Genomic DNA, 23,035 nt, shown 5'->3' with positions numbered 1-23,035 from the left:
ATCTCTTGAATTCGCCCCTTCCTTGCCAAGTGAGTTGCTCCTTCCTGGGGTCTCAGGGAGCCTCCGCTACATCTCAGGCCTGGACGCTTACCATTGTCATCCCTGCAAGGAGCCTTCCTGCCCCCCAGGTGACCCCATTCTGTGTTGTGCCCAGCCAGGAATTTGGGGCTCCTTCCTGGCTCCCTCTTTTCCCTCACACCACATCCAATTAGTCACCATGAAAACCTCACGAATTCACCTCCTTAGTATCGCTCAGATCACCCAGTTCTCTCCGTCCTCACCTCTGTCACATCACTCAGCAGAACTACTGATCCCCACACAGGGGTCCTGCCTTCTCTCACCTGTTCCAATCAGCATTCACTGTCCCCAGAATGACCCTGATGAACAGACCAGCCTGCTCACTCCTCTGCTTCAAACCTACAATATAGGCGCCTTCAAATCCAGAATAAAGTCTCAATTCTTTAGGGGGCACATATAAAGCCTTTTGGATTAGCTCCTACCTGCCTCTCAAAGTCTTGTCCCTCCCCATCACCCTCTCCCAGACCCTCTTTCCATCAACTCTATGGATGACCTGCAGCATCTAGAACAAGCAACCCTTTCTTTCTTACCTCTGGGTCTTGGCATGGGCTGTTCCCTCTACCTGGAATACTGTTATCTTTGATCCTCACTTTCACTCCCACTCTTGCTTTAGTACTTCACTCACTGGACTATTCTGGGATGGATGTGGCACATCTGCCTTTGTGACCCTCACATGGCCTGTTCTCCTTCTCCGTCCTGTCGTGCCACATTGCAAGTTCCATGGGGCAAGGGGTTTTGCTCACTGCTTTATTCACTTAGAAGTCTCTCAATATTTATCAGATGACTTGCTGAATGAATGAATGTTTAAATGCATGAATACATATATGAATGAATGATTGAATGAAGAAGTTTGCGCTGCATTATGACCGAACCTTGTCTTTGCATTGAGGCAAGCTACATGTGCTGCTCAGGTGGGCTGTATGTACCAGAGACAAATAGGAAACCCTCTGCCATAGGAAACCCTCTGATGCCGTAGGCAAGTCACATCTGGATAATTCAGGAAAACCGACTTAAAGTTTAAAAAAAAAAAGTGTTTTTTAGACTTTTCTTCCCGGAATGCTTTAAAAAGAGAGATGAGAGAGCAAAGCAGTCCCTGGGATAGCTCAGCAGCAGCCTGGAGGTGGGGGAGGGGGCGGCGTGGAACTAATTACATTTCCCTCAAGCCCTTTGAGCTCAGGTCTCAGGTTTTACCTGAGAGCCGTTCACAGCACCCAACCAAGCAGCGATTTACTGAACAGTGACCTCATGTTACATTTCACAATATGCGTGTCATATAAGCAGTCTGTGCTGCTGAACAATTTCCTGTAAACATTTACGATGGTTTGAGGCACTGGGGCCAGTCCCCAGTGGTTCTGGGAAAGGCTTTTTAAAACATGAGAACAGAAGGAAGCTCAGCCCTGACTGTGCATGGGACGCTGTCGAGTAATCACACAGCAGAGGTCAGCATGGGGTGACCATGAGCCTTGGGAGGGCTGCAGGCCTCCTGGCTTTTGCTTTCCCAGCAATTTTCTGGGAAGATACCGAGCTGAGTTTCAGCAGGATGGAGGGTGCCCTCCACTTCACACCAAGGGCCACATGCTGCAGGAGGGATCCACGCCATGAACTAGGGGAAGGGGCTCAGCTTTCCTCAGAGGCTCCCAACGCGAGCCACAGCCTGCTTCACTGAGCCTGGGGGCTGCAGCCCCATTTCTGGTGTCCAAGGGCTCGTCTCTTCTGCTCGCACCATTGAACTTCCCAGTCCCCTAGTTTCTCCTTTGGAAATGGAGGTGCAGAGATGAAGTAACGAATGAGGGAGACTTTTGCCTGTGTGGGAGGGTCATTATTTTCCACTTGCCCACTGTGTTAGTTTCCTGAGGCTGCTGTAATTACCACGAACTGGGTGGCTTAAAACAACAGCCATTTATTCCCTCATAATTCTGGAGGCTAGAAGTCTGAAATCATGGTGTCAGCAGAGCCACACTCCCCCCAGAGGCTGGGGGTGGAATCTGTTCATTGCTTCTTCCGTCTTTTGGAGGCTGCCTGCAATCCTTAGCATTCCTTGGTTTGTCTGCAACACTCCCATATCTGCCTGTCTTCTAATGACCTGCTTCCTGTGTGTCTTCTCTTCTAAGGCAACTTGTCAATGGATTTAGGGATCACCCAGGTAATCTAGGATGATCTCATCTCAAGATCCTTAATTACATCTGCAAGGACCCTTTTCCCAAATAAGGTGACATCACAGGTTCCAGGGGTACATATTTGGGGGGGCACCATTCAACCTGGTATACCCTCAGCTATGGAGAACAAAGACTGCTCAGGGTGGGCCCACTCACTGCTCATACGGATCTAATGAGCCTTGTGGGGAGTTTGGATCAGAGCACATTGTTCAAGAGGAGGTTAGCATATAGTGAGGGCCAGGGGGATGCTGGGCCCTGTGCTGCCGGCTTTATCCTCAGCACCTCCCTGTGAGGAGACATTATTAGCCCCATTTTGCAGATGAGAATACTGAGGTCATGGCAGCAGTAAGCGGCAGAGCAGCAGGTCAAACCCAGGCCTGAAGTTCATTTTTGTACATGGGGAGTGGAAAGAGCCCTGGGCTCAGGGTCATGAGGTCTGAGTTCCAGGCCTGGCTCTGCTCCTGTGTGGCTTGAGCAGCATGGCTTAGTCTCTGTGGATGTCAGAGGCATCAGACCTTGCTCCCCAAGGACCTGCAGCATCAGCATCCCCTGGGAACTTATCTCAGAAACCACTCAGAACCACACACACAGAACCTGCCTACTGACCAGACACCCTGATGACTCAAATGCACAGTAAGGTTTGAGATGCTGCGGACTAGCTAACCTCCAAGGCAGCTTTTCTCTCTAAGAGTCTGTTCCTGTGTTTCTTCTGTGAGGGAGGATGACAAACATCCTTTTACGTATCAGAGAGGATAATGGATGTTGGGGTCCTTGCATTCTCTTCAGAGGGGCCCTGAGAAGGAAGGCCTGACAAAGAGAGTCAGCTTTGGGGGGAGGATAGAGGGCTGCCGTGGGTTAACCAAGACCCAGACCAGGCAGGTACTTACATAGGACCCAGGAAAGCAGGGACACCAAAGAAACAGTAAGGAAATCTGTAAGTTTCATGTTACTATTTGGAAAAATCAGATACTGTTTTATAGGATAGCATTCATATTATTGTGAATTGTGTAGGTAGGTGAGTGGGTGGAAAGTATACATAATCTTTTGGATGTATGAGACCTCCAGGCCCACTCTGCCCAATGCAGTGGATACACGCAGCTGCTGAGGACTTGACGTGTGGCTGGTCCAAGTTGAAATGTTCTATAAGTGCAGAGTACATATATTTTGAAGACTTAATGTGGGGGAAAAAAGGGATTCAAATACCTCGTTAATTCTTGTATGGATTAACTTGTATGGATTGTCTGTTGAAATGATATTTTTGACACAGTATTAAATTAACTAAAGCATACTATTAAAATTAATTTCACCTGCTTTTTTTTTTTTTTTTTTTAAGTTCGGTTTCTCAAAAATTTAAAGTGACCCAGATGGCTCACCTTTGTGGCTATTGGACAGCATGGCCCTAGACATCCTTTCCAGCCCTGGAAAAGATGGTGTATCACTGAGGTGGGTGCATAGTCTCGCTGACTAATTTTGCCAGTGTTAAAGTTTTGCTTTGGCTTGCATTTATTAGGAGTGGTTGGAATTCTAGCCCTTCAACCAAATCACAGCTTTCGAAGATGGCGCTCGTTGCTGATCGCCCACCTTCATTTCATACCTCTTTGGCCTTGAGCAAATATTTAACCTCTGAGCCTCAGCATTCTCCTCTGTGAAGTCGTTATAATATCACTTCTCAGGGTGGTGGGGAGCATTCCACGAGATGATGTGCCTCCAGGACCCAGGGTAGCCCTTGGCACGCAGAAGGTGCTGTACAAGAGTATAACCAGCACAAGAGTGGTCCCACCTTGTGGCCACATCCAAAAGCAGGGAGAGGACACTGCACGACTTTGCCATTCAGTAGGTGCTCCACCTGTGCTTACTGAACTGAACTTGCATGGTGGCTGAGAACGCGGGCGTTTATCCTTAACTGCACCTGAATCATTCCTACACCCACTGCAGCTCTAGCGCCAACCCACATCCAGGTGTCAGGACTTCACTCGAGAGGCAGCAGGGAAGCACACCCGTGAGGCTAGCTCAGCCACTCTGCAAAAGTCAGAACTATAAACATCCCACCACTTCCTGTTAAAAATGTCTCCAGACAGCTGTTGTCCAAATACAAGATTAACCAGGCCAGGATATGAACAAGGGACAGCTTCTCTCTGCTGAGCTTTCCACTCATGCCCCCAAACCAAGCAATCTAGTTATCCTTCTTCATTTCCAGTGTTCTCTCTCTCTCTGGTTTATTCAAGAATACTTACTATGTAGAAATCCCTTCTACCACTTCCCTTCCCGGTCTTCTCCAACCCGACTCCCTTGGGATTTCTCCAACGTTTCTTGGGCAATGGCAGACTATTCTATACTAGACAGTCCCTTATATTGAAGCAAAATAGTCTTATTAGATTTCCACCATGGATCCCAGTCCTTTCCTCTGGAGTCACACAAAGAATTTATGACTATATTTATTCTACCACAACACCCATTCCTAGGAAAGTAAATCTCCACGAATTTACTTCTAAGTGAAAATCTAGAACTTGTTTTTACAAAAACGTTATGCCAAGTGAAAGAAGCCAGACACAAAAGGTCACATATTGTATGATTCTCTTTGTATGAAATGTCCAGAATAGGCAGATCTATAGAGACAGACCGACAGCAGATTAGTGATTGCCCTAGACTGGTGGGAGGTGGGGGTGGGGAGTGGCTGCTAATGGATGTGGGGTTTCTTTTGGGGGTGATGAACATGTTCTGGAATTAGTGATGATGGTTACATGAATATTTTATAAGTCACACTCCGGGATGCAAACCTTCGTTCATCAGTGACCTCCTTGGGTCCCAGAGCCTCTCTGGGTCTTATTCTCTTCATGGTCTTCTTCCTGGATGCTTTCTCCCTTGTCCCACCTTGTTCCTGGAGTTATCTTACTCCTGATCTGTTGCTTAGTCTCTGATTCTTGCCATGCACGTACTTAACCTTAGGCCTGGATATAAACAGCTTCTCCCGTTTCGACCCTTGGTTCTTGACCTTGACCACAGTTTTATGTTCACTTGGTCAACTTCTAGATGCAGCTCCCAGACCCCTAATCCAGTTCTCATCAGACCTGATTCCCACCCCCTCCCATGAAAGGGATCAGAAGGGTTTAGATGATATTAGGATTGCATGAACTATACTTCTCATGAAGTCTCTTCTACCTCCAGGTCAAATTAAATGCCATAATTTTCAATTTCTGACTATTCCATTGAATTCTGAAAAGCAATAGAATTCAATTATAACTGTGGGATCTTCTAGACAGAGAACCTTAGACATAATCAACTTGGATTAGTTCGGAAGACACAAGCTAAGTGGGAGGTCATCTTCCTAAGATCATGGGAAAATTAGATACGAGATCAAATTTAATCAATGTCAAAAGTAAGTTTACAAACCAAATATCTTTCATACCCATTCCTTTGCAGGCTTTGTGCAGTTTTTTGATATCTTCATCCACGTCAAAACCCTGATGTCTTCTCTGTTTGGCCTAGAGAAAATAATTGAAAATGTGAGTGGACGATAATAGGAATCCTTAGATTATCTCAGTCTGAAATTGGTAGCTGGTTGTGAAACCAAGCAGTCATCCGACTGAGGGCCCAGCTGCCACTTTACACGTGGGTTCATGTGCAGCTCAGCGGGGGAAACTCCGGCCCCAGAGAAGTGGCTGGTACTCCTTGGAGCCAGCTGGCTTTGGGCAACCACGGAGAATGGATCCCTCTGTTTTCAAGGACAATCAGCCTGGCCAACTCTGAGATGAGCAATTTTCACATCAATCCTCGCTTTGCGTGAGTGTCTCTGAAACCTAGAGTAATACAGTGGGCCAATGTCCTGGAATGCTGGTTCTCCCCTTTTGCCGTGAGACACAAGTATGTCTAGGGAATAGGTGTTGACCGCCAGAAGCTGAGGGTTCTAGGATCTTATTACAGATCCATTTGGTGACCCGGGGCTGAAGCTTTGCCATTCACACAATGAAAGCCATAATATTTAGTTTGCCAGACATACCATATAGACCAGCAACAGCACAGTTACTGGTTTTTACTACTCCGTGGGGAGAGAAAGTTCTGTTTATATAATAAGCCAATGTTTCACGTACCTCAGTGATTGGCATAACACATGCATTAATTTGTCCACAGCTACCCAAGTCAATATTACTATTATTATTTGCTTATTATTTTTCTTTCAACTAGCCTGCTGTTCTTTTACTTAAAGTTATGTTTAAAAAGAAATTTTCTATTAACACGAAAACGGAAAACCAGCATCAGTTGCCTAAACAAAATAGAAACATGAACATAAATGCATTACTATAAAAACAAGTAAAGATGTGAGGTTAATTGCAGTTATGTAACTAGTAGCTTTGAACATGCCCTGCATTTTCTCAGTTCTGTGTCTTTCCTCACAGAGATTCCCTCTTATGATGTGTGTCACTTATTTCCCATCCTTCAATGAAGGATGGTTTAAGTGCTACAGTCTACACCACCCAATTCCCTTCTTCCTCCTTTCATTTCCTTTAGCAACTGTTGGGAATGGATAGTAAACCACATAAGGCAGAGTGGACATCTTGCATTTATTTGCCTAGCATCCCTATTACTTTGAGGAACGTCCCCATCCCCCATTTCACGTGGTCTTATTGAGACTGTTCGTCAAGAGGCTTGAGCCCCTTTATCCTGTCCCTGGGTGGGCACATACCCCATCAGTCTGGCAATCGAGGCTGGTTCAGGAATCGGGATGTAATCCAAGCAGAATCATTAGTCTTTTCCTTGGTTGACACATAGCTGTTGAGAGAAATACGTCTCTCCCCACTGGGCTTGCTAAGCTGAGAGAGTGCGGACTTAGGGCTGTTGTTGGCCATGCTCTGTGTCTACTACATGAAGGGAGCATGAGTTCAGAGTGAAGCAAAGCAGAGACAAAAAGAGTGGAGGGAGAGAGAGAGAGAGAGAGAGAGAGAGAGAGAGAGAGAGAGAGAGAGAGACAGCAGTGCCTGTATCCTTGCACTTGCCAGTTTCATTAACTAACAAACTACCACTTTCTCTTAAGTTAATTGCAAGTTGGGTTTCTGCCCTTGCAATCAAACGTGTCCCGACTAATATCCATGGACTGGAGGAGGGCTGGCGTCTAGGCCTTGGTTAATGGAGAATCATGTAATCCTAGAGCCATAGGGATCTGCAGGGCCACCTATCACCCCCCTGCCTTTTGTAATGTGGGTGCACCGCCCATCTTGAAGTATCTGTTGTAGAAACAAGTCAGGAGGGGACTTAACATTTGTGGAGCAGCTGCCATGTGCCAGGCAGTTTCTTCATTGACAGACTTTTTGTTATTATTAACAGGGGAGAGTAGGCATTAGTAGCCTACTTTGAGGATAAGGCAAGTTGGGTTCAGACAGTTTAGGGAATTTGTCTGAGGTCTTGTGGGATGCAGGGATGCTCCCAGCTCAGTGTGCCTTGTAGGGCCAGTGCACCATCCTGCTTCATACTCTAACTCTGGCTGGGGTCTTCGTAGTCAGCAGAGGATCGATGGGTCCCATTTTGCTTTCCAAACATTTTGCGGGGTATAAAAAAAACCTATCTGATGCTGCCGAAGGCTTATTGGCAGGACCAGCAACATAATTTGTGGGGCTCAGAGCAAAATGAAAATGTAGGGCTTCTTGTTCAAAAATGAATAAGAATTTCACATGGTGACATCAGGGCATGAAACCAAATGCAAGGCCTTTCTGAGCGTGGGGTTTCATGCGACAGCACAGGCTGCAGGCTTACAAAGCCCGCCTAGCTTTTTTATCAGATTCTGGGAGGTGTGGTTCTCTGAGTGTGGGAGTGTGGAAAGTAATCTCAAAGGGGTAACGGATGTCTTTGTTTTTCATTAGAAGTATTTTGGAAGGTAGGGGAAGTGAGGTGGATGGACCCAGAGCAGAAATCTCCTATTAGCAGGCTGATTCTTAAACCATTCTGTATGTCATTTCATCCTCATCGGTGCAGAGACTTTGGTGGGACACTTATTACCTGTCCAACTTCACAAGTGATACATTGAAGCAGGGACACAGGGTTCTGTGAATGGCTGAACTTATGGGCTATGCCCTTCCTGAGGTCCCTGGCTGGAGTCCAGCTGGGGTTACTCTTGCCAAGACCTGTGCTGGCAGCCCTGCTTCTCCCCCAGAGGGACACTTTTTTTTTTTTTTTTTGCATTTGCACAAAGATGCTGCCAGGGCTTGCAGACATGTTTAAGATCACCTGGAGAGGCAATGGCTGAATGGGAGCCAGGGCTGGAACCAGGACCCTCCGACTTAGATATGAAATGACACTCCTGTCCCTCATCCCTTACTGTTTTCCTAAGTGGTTCCATGACAAAATGTCACAATGTTTACAGAAGTGGAGGGATGGGAAAGAACGCTCTGAGCTTGCCAGTGTGTTTATCCTGGACTGAAAAAGGAGCGTCATTTGGTCCAAAGTAACAGTGGTATCTGGGGGGTTGGGGAGTGGCTGCTGCAGTGGGAGAGTATGGAGCCTCCTGTTAAGAATGAAGATGATATTGAGACTTAATTTTTTTCTTTTTTGCTTAACAAATGATGAGGCATAAATATCCATATCAGATACACCTCTATCAGCAGGATAGAGTCACCATCCCCTGAATCCTTCCAGGAACCACTGCCAGCCATGTTGGCTGTCTTTCCTGACCTGAAGAGAATTCGGTCTTGTTCCTCGTAACCGCAAGATATTTGCTATCGGAGTGAAGGAATCATGTGATGTGATTTTTAAAAAGGGAAAAAGAAAAGAGTCTGTTTGGAATTTTCCCCTCTGTGTAGCTGGGACCGCCCCCACAATGGACACATTCATCAGTGACTCCCCGTGTTGATGCAGCAGTTGTCCTTGGATTGTTCTGATGAGCTGGGTAACGAACCTTTTTGGAATGTACACAGAGCGGACATTCCACGTCCGTTGTTCATTGTTACCGGTTAGGCAGCTGACTTTCGGGCCTTGAGCCTGTTTGCCAATCAGGAGATTTCATTTTTTTTTGAAACCTGAGACCTCGGAGTAGAACTTCCACCTAAAGCAAGTCTGAAGGAATGCGAGTCAGACACCAAATGTGCAGCGGTGCAGGGGACTCCAGGATGGGGACCGAAATGTTTCTGAGAGTTTTAGCGAATTACACGGATATTCCCCTTGCTTTCAACTACAAGGCATGATGAATTTGTTTGTCTATTTGCTTTTTAACAGGATTTGTACTGACACTCAGGAGACACATAAAAAAGAGAGAATGTTAGAGGCTAATAAAAATGATTGCAGCAGTCTGGGCTTTCAGCCCACATGAATCCAAGTTTCAATATGGTTCTGCCCTTTAGCAGCCATGTGAATATGGACCATTAACCTCTAGCCACTGTTTTCTCATCTGTAAAATGGGGGCAATGTCTGCCTTGGAAGATCTGAGGCTTCCATGAGACAGTATTTCAAGTGTCAGAGATATAGAGGAGCCACAGAAATCTAGTCCTCCCTCTGCTTCGTGGGCCACCTCTTGGATTTTTGTCTTATAGTGATATTTAGATTTTCAATTCCCTATATTTTGATTCACTATGTTGAGAGAGGTGGGGGGGAGAGAGAGAGAGAGAGAGAGAGAGAGAGAGAGAGAGAGAGAGAGAGAGAGAGATCTTTCAATACCTGGCATCGTGATATATATCTCCAATATAGACAGCATCGTGTTTATAATGTTTATAATAGGTGGCCACTGAGGATATAATATCAAGTTTAAGAACATGGCTTTCTAGTCAGACTGGATTTAAATACCAGTGTGACTGCCTATTACTTGTGTGACCTTAGGCAAGTTTGGGAACCTCTCTGTGCTGTGGTTTCCTTATGGCAAAATGTGGAGACAATAGTGCCTACCTCGTAGGTCTCTTGTGAGAATTTAAATGAAGTCATTCATGCAAAGCATCTAAAATGAAGCCTGGCAGAGAGCATGTGCATCGTAAATGTAAACCATATTTGTTGAAGGCAAAACAGCCATGAACTTTCCAGAATATTTTAAACACTGTTCTACTTGAGAGGTTTTCATCTTGTCAGTGGTGCTCTCAAGACCAATCTTTCATTGACCACCTGCAATCCAAAGCTAGAGTTCCAGGCATGGATTGCACACAGGACAGTTAAGTGATTAATAATTCAGGCTGTGGAGTCTGGGTGACTCTGGATGACACCCCAACGCCACACTTTGTTAACTTGTCTATTTGACAAGGGTGATAATTCACACCTCAGGGAGTGTGTCACGCAGCCCTGCTTGCCATCAGGCCAGAATGTCAAGCTCAAAATGGAACCAAATACTATTAACTCCACAAAAGGCCCTACCAGTTGTAGGAGTAACCTGGGAACATTCAGTCTTGGTTTTCTTCCTTCTAGCATGGCTACATATCACTTCTTTGTGTCTCTATGTTCCTGCCTCTAAAACAAGGAAATGAATGATCCGTTTTTCTGGAGGGAGGAAGCATAGGGACAGAAAGAATGCTGAAAACACCCCCTCTGTGAAATGACTAGGGGACGTGCCAGCATCTATCTGTACACGGACTGCCCAGGAGAAAGGTCAGCTCTTGTATGAAGTTCTGATATCCTCAGCCAGAAGGGCCAGAATAAAGAAACTGCCACCTAACCAAAAGCTTCTGTCCCAGTGTAACTGAAGGAAGCCTTAACACTTATGATCTAAAGGGAACATTTACAGACAATCTTCCTCCAGCTGGCAGCAAACTCTGGGGATGGAGTTCGTGAAAAGGTTAGCTGAAGGATATGGTTTGCAAATTGGTTGCTTTGTATATTGTATAGGAACCAGGATTTCCCAGAACCCAGCCTTAAATATACACATATTTAAGTACACTCCTACTTGTCAATCCTGGTGACCTGGTCTTCTATTTGGATAGCATGAAGACTGGAAAATAAAAATATACTCTCTCATGAGAGACACGTGAAGAAGTTAAAAAGCAATAGATGGCAGGCACATTAGACTCCCCTCAGAATGGTTCCTCCTTCTTTCCCTGCTTCCTGTCCTCCCTTCTCTTTTCCCCCTTCCTTCTTCCCTTTTCTCCTTCCTCCTCCCCCGTTTTCTCCCTCCCCTGCCCTCAACAGACAAGTATTGAAGATCTTTTGTGTGGCACCACTACCCCAGGTAACCGGGACTCAATGATGAAACTCAGTCCTCGTCCCCAGGGACCCAGGAAAATAAACATGAAAACAGATCAAATGAAAATTGCGTTAGGGTAGGGTAAGCGCATCGGGTGTAAATAGCTCAGAGGAGGAAGAGGGGTTTTTATGGAGAAGTTGACATTTTTGCCGATTCTTGAAAGATATGTAGGAGTTAGGCAAGCAAAAAAAGAAAAAAAAAGAGGAAGAGGAGAGGTAGCGATGGGGATAGGACCATCAGGGAGAGACTACAGCTGGGTGTTTTCTGGGTCTGTGTGCATGTGTGTTTATTATGACCTGTCACTGTGCCACTGCAGAGCAAACATGATTGATCTAAACCAGACATACTGACACGGTGGGGACTTGGGAGTCAGACCTACGGTGTTAAATTATGCTTTGCCCCTCGCTGGTTATGTGATGCTGGGCAAGCTGACCCATCTCTCTGAGCCTTTGCTGTCTGTCTTGAAAGTGGAGATGGACGTACTCATGGGTAGTGTGAGGTTTGGATGCAGTCATGTTCGGGACACAGTAACACATGCCAGTTGAGAACAAGCACCCTGTTAGTGGCACGTAGGAGGTGGGATGCTCCATGACATAGGATGTAAGGGTCAGTTGTAAACTCTGAAGTATTATCAAAATGTAATGGGAGCGGCATTTTGATTGTTTGCTCTTTCCAGCGCAGTTGCCCAGAAGCCCTGGCGTGCTGCAGTCTGCTCAGTAAATATTTGAAAGTGGTTGCTTGGTATCCGGGCTCTGAGGAAGTGCTGGGGAGCAGAGGGCAGAGGGCTCGTTGTACACAGATCCAAAGAGGGCTGCTGTTTGAGCTGACCTGAAATCAAGAGGAGGCTGAGGAGATGAAAAATGAGGGCCAGAAGTAAAAGCAGGTGGTGGCCTGGGTTGAAGAAGCAGGAGAAAAATGGAGGCAGGTGAGGGTGGTGCTGGGGAGAGGCTTGGACACCCCTGACTTCTCCTCAGTGTAAGCAATGACCATTGCCACTGCTAGTGAACGGTACCTTTAGCCACAGTGTTGGCAATTTGGGCTAACCTTGATTTGTATAGATTTTAAGATCATTATAGAGTTGGGGAAACTGAGGTCCAGTATGGGAAAGAGACTTCTTTGTGGTTACATTGGTACCCCCTGCCCAAGATATCTACGTATGATGCCCTTTCTCTCCTTATTCTTTCTAAGTCTCTATTTTCCCATCTGAAGGATGGTAATAAGAGTACCTTCGTCTTGTGGGTTGTTATAAGGCTTTGTATCAGAAGTAGTTGGCAGGATGCTTGGCATGTGGTGACTACTCAATGTCATTTTTATTATTTCCTTCCATCTTGACCTGATTCTTAAGGAGTGCTGAATGAGCCCCTGACACAGTACTTTGTGCAGCACCTTTAAAGTAACTAATTACATACTTTAGTTCTAAATCAGATGCCATTTTATACTTATCAATAAATAGTAGCAGGAGCTAAGAGTTTAAGAGAAATTTATGGGAGGAACACTTAAAATTGCAAATGACAGCAAAACATACAGCACTTACTATGTGTCAGACACTGGTCCAAACAATTTACATATAATAACTCATTTAATCTTCACAACAACCATGCGAGGTAGGTATTATTACCTCTTATTTTGCAGAGGAGAAAACCAAGACCCAGAGAAGTTAATAACTTGCCCAAAGTCACACAGCTAGAAAGTGATGGAATTCAAACCTACATAATCTGGATCCAGAAACTCTACTATCGATCAATATTTTTTTTGTCCCTGTCAAAAAATAATTTTATTATTATTATTTTTTTTAATTTAAGGGTAGAAAAACTCAGTTCAACTCTAAAACACTGGTCTTTTACAGAAACACCAGTTGAGACCTGCTACTTGTCTTCTCACCAGGGATGCCGGGGACCCTTTGCATAGTCATGGGATCAATAAATGTCCTTGATGATGAGACAATAGGAAGTAAAGCTGAAAAAATGAAGGCCGGGTACCACTATTTGCAAGGCAAAGCAAACAGCCTCTCCTGTGGGTGAAGTGGAGACATAGGACAGGCAAAGTCTGCTCCCAATATTCCTTCTGCGTCAGATGGAATCACCTTTTCTGCTTCTCGTCTATAAACTTGGACTAGTTCCTGCCCTACCCTGCAGAATCTCAGGAAGATGAAACAAGTCAATGTGATTCACCGAGGCATTTATCACTATTGTCAGCATATGGAAACCACCTAAGTGTCCAGCAACAGATGAATAGATTAAAAAAAGATAAGGTATATAATATATATATATAATTCTGAATCCAGATTGTGTAAGTTTCAATTCCATACTAGCTGTGTGAAGGTCATACTGAAATCTGAAGTTTGAGAAACATTTAAGGTACCCAATCCCCTCATTTTACAGGTCAGCTGAGGCCTGGTTGTTAAGTCGTCTTCCCAGGGTCATCTACTTGCTTATGGAAAAACCGAAACTCCTCTCTCGCAGGATAATATATTTTTTTTTAACTTCTAACTCATCGCTTAGTATTTGTATTTTGAAACCAGTTAGTATGAACGCAAAGTACTGTACTATTAAAGTTCATGAATTCAGAGCCAGAAAATATCCTGGTGACATTTACACAGACATGTTTAGTAGACATTGATGGGCAATTTGAAACAGAACAGATGGGCTAGTCACATCTTTAAACATGAATCTTGGGGTGATTGGTAGCATATTGTTTCATTAAGTTGATTGTTTCTTGGGCACAGTTTCCTTGGGAAAATAAATTTCATAAAAAGTCTTGCTTTTTTTGGTTTTAAATCAAAAGCCACTTAAATGCTTGTCAGAGAAAAAGTAAAACTACTAAATAGAATATATATGTATATATATGTATGCGGCAGTGTACTCATTTGGGTGTATTTAAGCACAGTGTCAATCTTACAAGAATATTTGGTATTTTACCATGTAGTTGTTGCTCCATTTTAGTTCAGAGTCTTTATGATCACAGTGACTAATGGCAAAGTTGATCCCCTCCCTTCTTAGATACTGTTTGTTCCCTTGGGCCCCCTTTAGAAGTCATTCATCAAGGAGGTAGACCAGAGAGCTGGGAAAGTGTGTTAGGAGGGCTGAGCTCTGATCAGCCTTAGAACGGTGCTGAGAACGCACAGACCTGTTCAGCTGCTATTGATCCATCCTTGCAGAAATGCAATTTTAAAATTAATTCATGTATGAATTAAGCATTTACCATCAGTCTAAATGAGTAGGAATACTTGCATCATTTGGCAAAGAAGGCTGAAAATAGAGAAAGCATCCCCTTGGATCAGATCTCAATATAACTTACTTACGTATGCTGACTGTGTATTATGAAAATGGAGTGAAACTTTTTAGATTCAAACAATGACATTACTTCTAAATCTGGGATTATTTATGTGTTGGCATGTTCAGAACAACTTTTAATGAAGATTGGTATAGTTAGGTCATTTTCCAGAAAGATAAACGTTCTTAGGCTATGCTCTTTGGGTTACGTCTGCCGACGTGGTATTTACCAATCAAAGGTAAAAACAGGATTGGGCAGGAGCAAGGAGGCCTGCCTTTAAGACTCTTCAACATCTAGTGTCCTCAGGTGGTGGGCGTGCTGTTCCTGGAGTTACTAACAATATACTCAGAAGTGCAAACAATGTGGCTGGCCTGTCATGCACTGAGCTCTGATATAGGGACACTGACTGGTGCAGCCCTTTGGGGGCTGCAGCCAAACAGAGGAGAGGTGAACAAATTCACTCATGATTGTTTCCGTCCATGTCTTCCCAGGTGAATGATGCTTATGTAGGCAGGCAAATCAACAGCTCAGCTGCCTCATTATTGGATGTTTTCATAGGAAAGGCCTTTTTACTCTGGCCATCAGAAGTTACTAAGGGGCTAACAGCTTTTTGGGGGCAAACTGCTGCCTGTCAGCTGCTGATGTCACCAACGGAGGACAAAGGTCAATCTTTAAGATGATTGGCTTTTACCCTGTGATAAGAGAGCCAATCAGTGTGAGGGAATGCCAGGACCAGAGGGGCCGGGATGCATGGTTGCTGATAGAAATTCAACTAGGTAAAGACATTTTGGGGACATAACCTCATTTTCCCATCTAAGGTCTGTGTCTAATGAAGTGTTTCTCAACCAACGAGGAGCAATTTAGCTTCCCAGGGGACATTTGGCGATGTCTAGAGACATTTTTGGTTGTCACAAATAGGGGGATGCTACTGGTATCTAGTAATAGAGGTCAGGGATGCTGCTAAACATCCTACAAGGCACAGAATAATCCCTCACAGCAAAGAATGATCTGGCCCCAAATGTCAGTAGTGCCAAGATCTAATGTGCTAAGGGTCTACAACCCTGGCCTAATGGTTGTGATAATTCTGTCAACACATTATTTTCAAAGGTGTTGAGAAGGCTGAGCTTCTCCTTGTAAATGGAACATAGATATGGATTAAAGCAAGGTCCCCAGTCACAAAGAGCAAATTGCTGTGGTTACCGAAAAGGGAAGATTAGAAGTAGACCATGATGTCTTTCTTTCTTTAGTTTTTTAATTTTGTTTCAAAGTAACTCAGATGACAAATCTCAAAGATGAGTGCAGAGATAAGGTAACTAGGAAGAAGAATTTCAGTTCAAGTCGGTCCAAAGGGGAGAAGCCTGTCATCACCCCTGCTTCTTTGTCTGCATTGCATTTGTTGCAGACATCACAGCCTCAACTGGCAGCTTCAGCTGGCTCATTCTCAGGGGTCCTTTAGTACAGTGTTGGGCTGGAGAACTCAGAGTTTCTTTTAGAGGCAGAATAGCATGCATCGTCTGGAAACAAGATTTTGTGTCCTGGGGAAAATGACTGCTTTGAGGTTGTCCACAGATTGTTTGGGGAGTTAGAGACCCCTGAAGAGTGTTAAACCTCCAGATATCCAATTACTGCTGTGTTGCCTCAACAAAAGTGAACCTGGAAGATACTGTGGTTGTGGGGAGATGGTGGCTATTTCTCAACCGTGAAAGAAACCATGCCTTTAAGACTTATGAAAAATGAAGCACTTTTCTCATTAGAAAGAATTATCCATTTCCTTCTTCTATTGCCAAAGGCTGGTTTTCTTTGCCAATTCAACGAGAGTATGAACTTGGGATTCATTACTTGCAGGAAAAAAAGAAACTAGTATAGTCTGAGATCCTCAAGAGTCAATGATAAGTGGGCAGATGGAATTGAATAAAGAAAATATTGGGGGCTGAGCTGGGTGGGCCTTTGCAGCATCAAATGGTGCTGTGTAGTGGGGGCCTAACCAATAGTATGAACAAGTTCTGATTTGCTGAAATGGAAACAAGGTGAAATAGCTAAATTTGCTTTGAGCAAATTTCTGTCTCAATCAGAATCAAAGCAACGAATGTTATTCTTTCCCCGGGTAAGAGAGTTTAAATATGCATTGGATTGAAACCTATTCATTATTAAATTTGTATCTTCTTTTCATTCCCACCACAGGTATCCAAACCCTCATCTCCGGAAGGGGATTTGGATCATTTCACTGCCTTTCCATCTGATCTTCAAGTCTTTATTCTCTTCTTATTTCAGTCCATCCAACAGTAGCAGCAGCAGTAACAGTAGTAATATTCATAAGAAGAATTGTGCTAAGAAAGCAATAATGATAAAGCAATATCCCCCACCCCTAAGGAGAAGTAAGGCCAAACTTGGCCACAGTGATAGTCCAAGGAGTAGGAACATGACCCGAGCCAATCAGAATTTTCCCTGACATTTTATATGTAGATGCCTAGAGAAGGAAACTCTTGTCTTTGAGGTTGTTCATCTATGTAGGGCCTGTGGCCATGCCTCCCTCTTCTCATCAGCTCCTTTTACCACCCACAGGAAAGGCTCATTTTCAGGGGGAGAGAATGAGGCCAACACATAGAAAGAAGGGGAGAGAGAGAGAGAGAGACAGCAGCCTGGGGATGAGTCATGGCAGTTGGTCTAGGGATGGACTTTTGACGAATTCTGGCCAATGAGATAGAAAGGGATATTTGCTGGGACTTTCCAAAAAGATTTTCCTCACTGACAGGGGTATGTGTGGTACGTGAGGAGAAAGACACTTTTTCCTCTCTCCCCTTCTTTCGTGCTTGTGACCCTATCATGTGAGATCATTCATTTGAACACATGACCGTTATCTCACACCCATGAAGGGAGACATTGCCAGCACGTCCAGTGTGGCAGAATGGAAAGGCCGACACAGCCTGGGTCCTCCATGAACTGCTGAACCAACACTGGAATCCCCTCCTTTTAGACTTCCTGTTAGAGTTGATGATTAAATGTCTTTGTTATTTAAGCTGCTGTTAGTCTAGTACTCTGCTGTTTGTAATCCAACACGTGCTCTCTTAAAAACAAAGCAAACAAAAGCGACTGAGTTCATACCTCCCAGATTACCTCAAGCCCAGATCCAGCTTCTTGCCAGGCATTACACCCAGGTGTACCACCGATATCTCAGACTGAACTCATGCTCTCACTTTGCAAACCTCCACTCTGCTTTATTCCCAGGATTCACCACCGTCCACCTGGGCGCACAAGCCAGGTACCTGGGAGCCACTCGAGTCTGTGTTGTCCCTCACCTGTCACATCCAATTAGTCAGCAAGTCATGTTGATTTGACCCTTCAGCCTGCCTTCTCCAATTCCGTTGTCATTGTTTTACTTGGGGACAGAGATTCCTCCTCGTCTTTCTCCAGGGCCACTGCCTCCCAAGGGCTTTCCTTGCCTTTGGTCATGTATCTCTCGAAATCTTTCTCCACAGGCTTCCAGCATGGTCCATCCAAAGGGCAGCTCTGACTTTTTCATTCCCTTTTCTGAGATTCATTAAGCCTTCCCAATTGCCTGAGGTATTGGTTCTAAAACTGTGGTCTCTCGTTTCTTCCGCACAGAATTATTCCCTCCACTGTCTAATTTCTGAGCTTTGTTACAATGGATACATTTCTATTAGTGCATCCGTCACACATTATTTTAATTATGTATTTGTTTGCCTCCGTTGCTGACTGTGGTCTTGTGTCTTATTCCTCCTTTTATCTACAGAGCCTCGAATAGTACCTGCCTCATGGTAGTTTCTCTAAAAGAATATGCTAAATGGACTGCATAGATGGAATATGGTTTCCTTCCTCTAGGCTGGCAGAGGGACCCCTCTCCCTGCCTTTTCCCTTGTGCAGCTCTAGGATGAGAGGTGGGAGAGGGCAGCCTGGGGCAGGGTGGAGGGGGGAGCAGAATGGGGCAGTTCTCTGGGTTGCATTTGGTGTGAGAAGCCTGGGGAGGAGGGCTCAGCACTGAGTAGGCTTTAAATGCCATCATCCGGGCATTTCTGTAGGCTGACTGGTAGGAGTGGTTTGTAGTCAAAGCTGGGATACAGCTCTAGCCTAGACCTGTGAGAGGCTTTTGCTTCCACATTGCTTCTCAAACTTGAGGGAACATCAGAGTCACCTGGAGGGCTTGTTCGGTTGTAGATTGCTGGGCCCTACTCCCAGAATTTCTGATTCCACAGATCTGGGGTGGGGCCCCATAATTTGCATTCCTAATGAGATCCTATATTATACCAGTGATGCTGATCTGGCGACCACATTTGGGAATCATTGCACTGGAAGAATACGTGATATTAGACCCATGGTTCTCAACTTTGCATACGTTAGAATCACTTGGGGAGTTTTGTAAAATCCAGCTGTCAGGACCTTAGCTACACATTGGTGTTGGGGTGTGACTGGACATAGGGATTTGGACTCTGATGGAGCAGAACATTGGTTTAAGGCTCATTTAGAAAATATAATGAATTGATGAATTCATCAAACTTTTATTGAGCATTATCTACGTGCCGGGCATTACGTCAATAATGGGTGCGCAAAGATGAACAAGACACAGTCCTACCCCCAGAAAGCCAGGAGGGCAGCTGTATAAACAGTTCTAAAACCACGTGAGAGGGGAATGATGGTGTTATACATGGAGTATAATGGAAGCACTAAGAAAGAGCATCTAATCCAGCTTAGGGGAGATGGAGGAAACCCAGGATGGGGATAGAGAGGAGATGATGAGGGGATGACCCACTTCAGTAGTTTCAGAAATCCCAAGAGTTTAGCTTTTAGGTGTAATATGAGCCTTTCTTGAACCCAATGCATAGTGTGAAGAACTTCTACCTAAATCCAAATCCATGCTTCACCTCTTACTAGATGTACAACCTTGGACCAATTACCTAACCTCTCTTTGCCTCACTTCCCCCCTTTTTAAAACGGGAGTAATAACAGTAATCTCCGTCATGGAACTGTTGGCAGGACTAAACGCCACCACATACATGGAGTGTTTGGTAGTGTGAAGGGTTTAGACATCATGGACCACGGCCCACGCCCTCAGAACAGCTCACAGTCTAGTAAGCACCTGATAACCATCAGTCATTATTACCATCCTTTCAGAAGGCCCCCTTTGAACCTGCAGTCTGGCCCATCATCCCTGGGAGTTTTGGTTCTTGTCACTCGGTGGTGGAGCAGACAAGCCAGCGTGCCTTGGGATGTGTTAGGTCCCATCCCCTCCCCTACACTGAGTGACCCCAGGCTCCTATGGCTTTAGAGTTCTTGGGTCAGTTTTTCAGTTTGCATATTCTTCCTTCTGTCAGTGTATTTGTCCCTAGCAGTCATTTTTTCCACCTCTTTAAAATGACTGTTTTTCATTTACCATAGACAAGAAACCCCTAAAGCCAAGATGGTATGACTGTGTCTAACCCACAGCCAGACTTCGAACAGGAAGCCTGTATTTAAATAAAGAAGGTATGCTTTAGTGCCTGTCATATTTCGACATCAGAGGTGCTTTTCATTTCCTGGTACACTCAGGGTGGTATTCTAAAGGACTAACTTTCTGGGATAAAAGATTTCCTGACAGGAGAGGTATGACTGCCTGGTCTAGGCTTGTTTCTTTGGGTTTGGGGGTCACCGCTGAATGAACACTCTTAATTAACACCATACCTACTTTTATACCAAATTCCCAGTCCCATTTTGACCTGTCTCCAGAGCCTCCTTCTTTTCTCAGGAATCCAGACCTATTTCCCTCTAGTCATGTGGCTTCCAGGTGTTCCTGTCCACCTTCATCCCAGCTCCCCTGTTCATCTGCCATAAGTCCCAAACTGCTCTCCCTTTTATACAATATTTATGTTGGCTGAGGTTGGCACAAGGAAGTCATAAATGTGGCATATGCACAAACACCATGGCAGCTCGCTGAGCAGATGTTCTCACATTTACGCATTGGCTTTCATTTGTGGGCACTCACAATGACAGCTGCTTTCGTGGGCACTGTGCTGATCTGTTCTTGTGAGGATGGTGGCACGCTCCGGTTCAGTGTTACTTGAACCCTGCTACACATTAGCATCGCCCGGGGAGCGTGTACAAATCCCAGTGCCCAGGCCAACCACCGCAACAATTAATTCAGACTCTCTGGGAGTGGGACTCAGGCATCAGTGGTTTTTGGAACTCCCCAGGTGATTCCAATGTGTTGCAAGTTTGAGAACTCATTCCCTAATCCACTGTTCCCAGACTTTAACATGCGTAAGAATCATTGAGGGTCTTATTAAAATGGAGGTCAGTTCAGGAGTTCTGGGTGGGCCTGAGATTCTGCATTTCTGACAAGCGCCCAGGCAACGCGGACGCTGGTACTATTCTAAGGTCCACACTTTGAGTAGCAAGGCTGTAGTCCTGTCTAATTCCTGTTCATCAGCCTTGAAAATAATTTTTCAGAACTCACAAGTCTTAAGTTTGTGATTTTTCCCCCCACATTTTTCAGTAGGTCCCATATATTTTGCTCCCTCTCTATTACTCTGCCGATACCCGACAGCCATAGTCTTAAGGCAAAGCCATCTCATTATTGATCTCAATACTCTCTTTTCCACAGGACTCATACAGTAGAATAGACAGTCATCTAGTTAAGCCTGAGCAGAGTTTTCAGTGGATCTTATTTTTCTGTCTAGGCACAAAACTCACTGAGCACAAGGACCTGTTTTCCAGGCTAAGCAGACTCTTTGAACATTATGTAATTTAGCAGAAGATAATAACCCAGTGTCTTTGGTTATTACTGCTCCAAATAGGCCAGTCACAAACACTAGGTCTTCAGTTCAAAAAAATCATTCATGATGACAAAAGGAATAGGGGAAAGCACAAAGCAAAAAAAGTAATTTTCAGTTTTCAGAATTGGCTAGGATTCCATATTACAGTACCTTGGAAAATGTGATTTCCTGGCCAAGACTCTATTGGCTTTAGAGCACTGTTTGCCAAGTAGTTATCTGTGGACGCTGGTCTGTGGACATAGTCTTGGGGATTCAAAACTTTCCTAGAAGGCTTTTAAAATAGTGCAGGTAATGCTGATAATAAAAACTGACATAAAGACATTGGATAATTGGGATGACCAAGAGCTAGCATATGATGTCAGTGCCTGCATTTGTGTATCTATTTATGATTCTGTATGCCAAACAGTCATATTTTAATTGTTGCAGGCTAATGATAAAAGAACAAAGAACTGAGGGAGGTTTAATATAAAAATCATGCATTTTAGCCAAGAGAAGGCCCAGTTGTATTACAGGGAGTCTTACAAACAAACGTTTCATAATAGTGTAGATGGAGAAAACGTGATAGGAGAACTAAGAAGTCCTGTCATGTTTTAGACGTACAGCAACTCAGAAGAAATCATACCAATCAGGATGATTTTTACATTGAGCGTGACCACTTAACCTCAGCAAAGTAACATTTTCTATTACACGAAATCAATAACATACATTTACACAGCCTCGACGTGTACCTTACTAGTATTTCATCTTGTAAATTTGTTTTGTTGTGTAGTTGCTTCAAAACTCCAAGCGTTGTAGCTTTAAGTTTGTACCTATTCAAGTCACTTTCTAATGGAAATAATTTAAGTCATTACTGGGACAATTTTTTTTTTTTGTCCTTTACAAAGGTTTTGCATTTACTTATTTAGAAACACAGTCTTAGCACATATTCATGCCTTGTGCACATGTTAAATTCTATTAGTATTTTCAAAAATGTCATAATGGCCATAGTGTAACATCGTGCTATCCATTTTAAGACACTGGTAAGGGGACACTGTTAGGAAACGTAAGCTCAGTCCCTAGATTACATTTTCATATTAGCTGCAAATATTGGAGCAAATATTTTCCGGGGAATATTTTCCCTGCATGGAAGTAATGCGTGATGATGACATTTTCAGACTAGAGGATTGTGAAAGGTTCAATACAACAAGTCATTGGAGAATAGCACTGGGCCCATGAGAGAGCCTGATCACACATATGACTTAGAGGGGGAAAAAAAAGTGCTTACAGGCTGATGGGTCTCAGGCTGTCCACTCCCTGACAGGCGGCTGAGAGGCTGCACGGCTGTCGCGGAGTGTTGGCTGTCCCCTTTGGGCAACTGTTGACTGCCTTCTGACAGGGAGTAAGACTGGCTCTGAGGGTTCAGAAAAGAAACATATAAAAACGCTAGACCACTCACAAAATTCAGCTGCCCCACCTGGTTGACTTTCAAGGGATGAAATGCAGGGGCAAATGCTTGTTCCTGAGCTCCTCTGCATCTATCAGAAGTATTTTAAGGTAGGTTTCAGTGTCTCTGAAAGATACTCTGAATGGAAGGCTCATGATCTTGGTTAGTATAAAAATGTTACTTACAGATGGCTTTAAAA

At 44.3% G+C, this 23,035-nt stretch overlaps 2 protein-coding genes across 2 annotated transcripts in view; one reads left to right on the top strand and one right to left on the bottom strand.

Moving 5' to 3' along the window:
* NTAQ1 (N-terminal glutamine amidase 1) overlaps nt 1-5,693 on the top strand; it is a 213,821-nt gene extending 208,128 nt beyond the window's left edge. Inside the window, exons 7-8 of the transcript XR_012490734.2 lie at nt 3,568-3,677; nt 5,655-5,693. The gene's annotated coding sequence lies outside the window, so the exon portion shown is untranslated. The remainder of the gene's footprint in view (nt 1-3,567; nt 3,678-5,654) is intronic.
* ANXA13 (annexin A13) overlaps nt 1-23,035 on the bottom strand; it is a 43,174-nt gene that overhangs the window by 18,922 nt on the left and 1,217 nt on the right. Inside the window, exons 2-3 of the mRNA XM_019719513.3 lie at nt 22,678-22,803; nt 5,641-5,716 (exon numbers count right to left, since the gene is read on the bottom strand). Coding sequence (XP_019575072.3) covers nt 5,641-5,716; nt 22,678-22,803 — 202 coding nt within the window. The remainder of the gene's footprint in view (nt 1-5,640; nt 5,717-22,677; nt 22,804-23,035) is intronic.

The sequence above is a fragment of the Rhinolophus sinicus genome, chromosome 6 (genome assembly GCF_057876585.1).
Source record: "Rhinolophus sinicus isolate RSI-liver-muscle chromosome 6, RSI-T2T, whole genome shotgun sequence".
Taxonomy (NCBI): Eukaryota; Metazoa; Chordata; class Mammalia; order Chiroptera; family Rhinolophidae; genus Rhinolophus; species Rhinolophus sinicus.
Note: the sequence above shows the minus strand (reverse complement) of the source record. Positions and strands in the feature narration are given on the sequence as shown.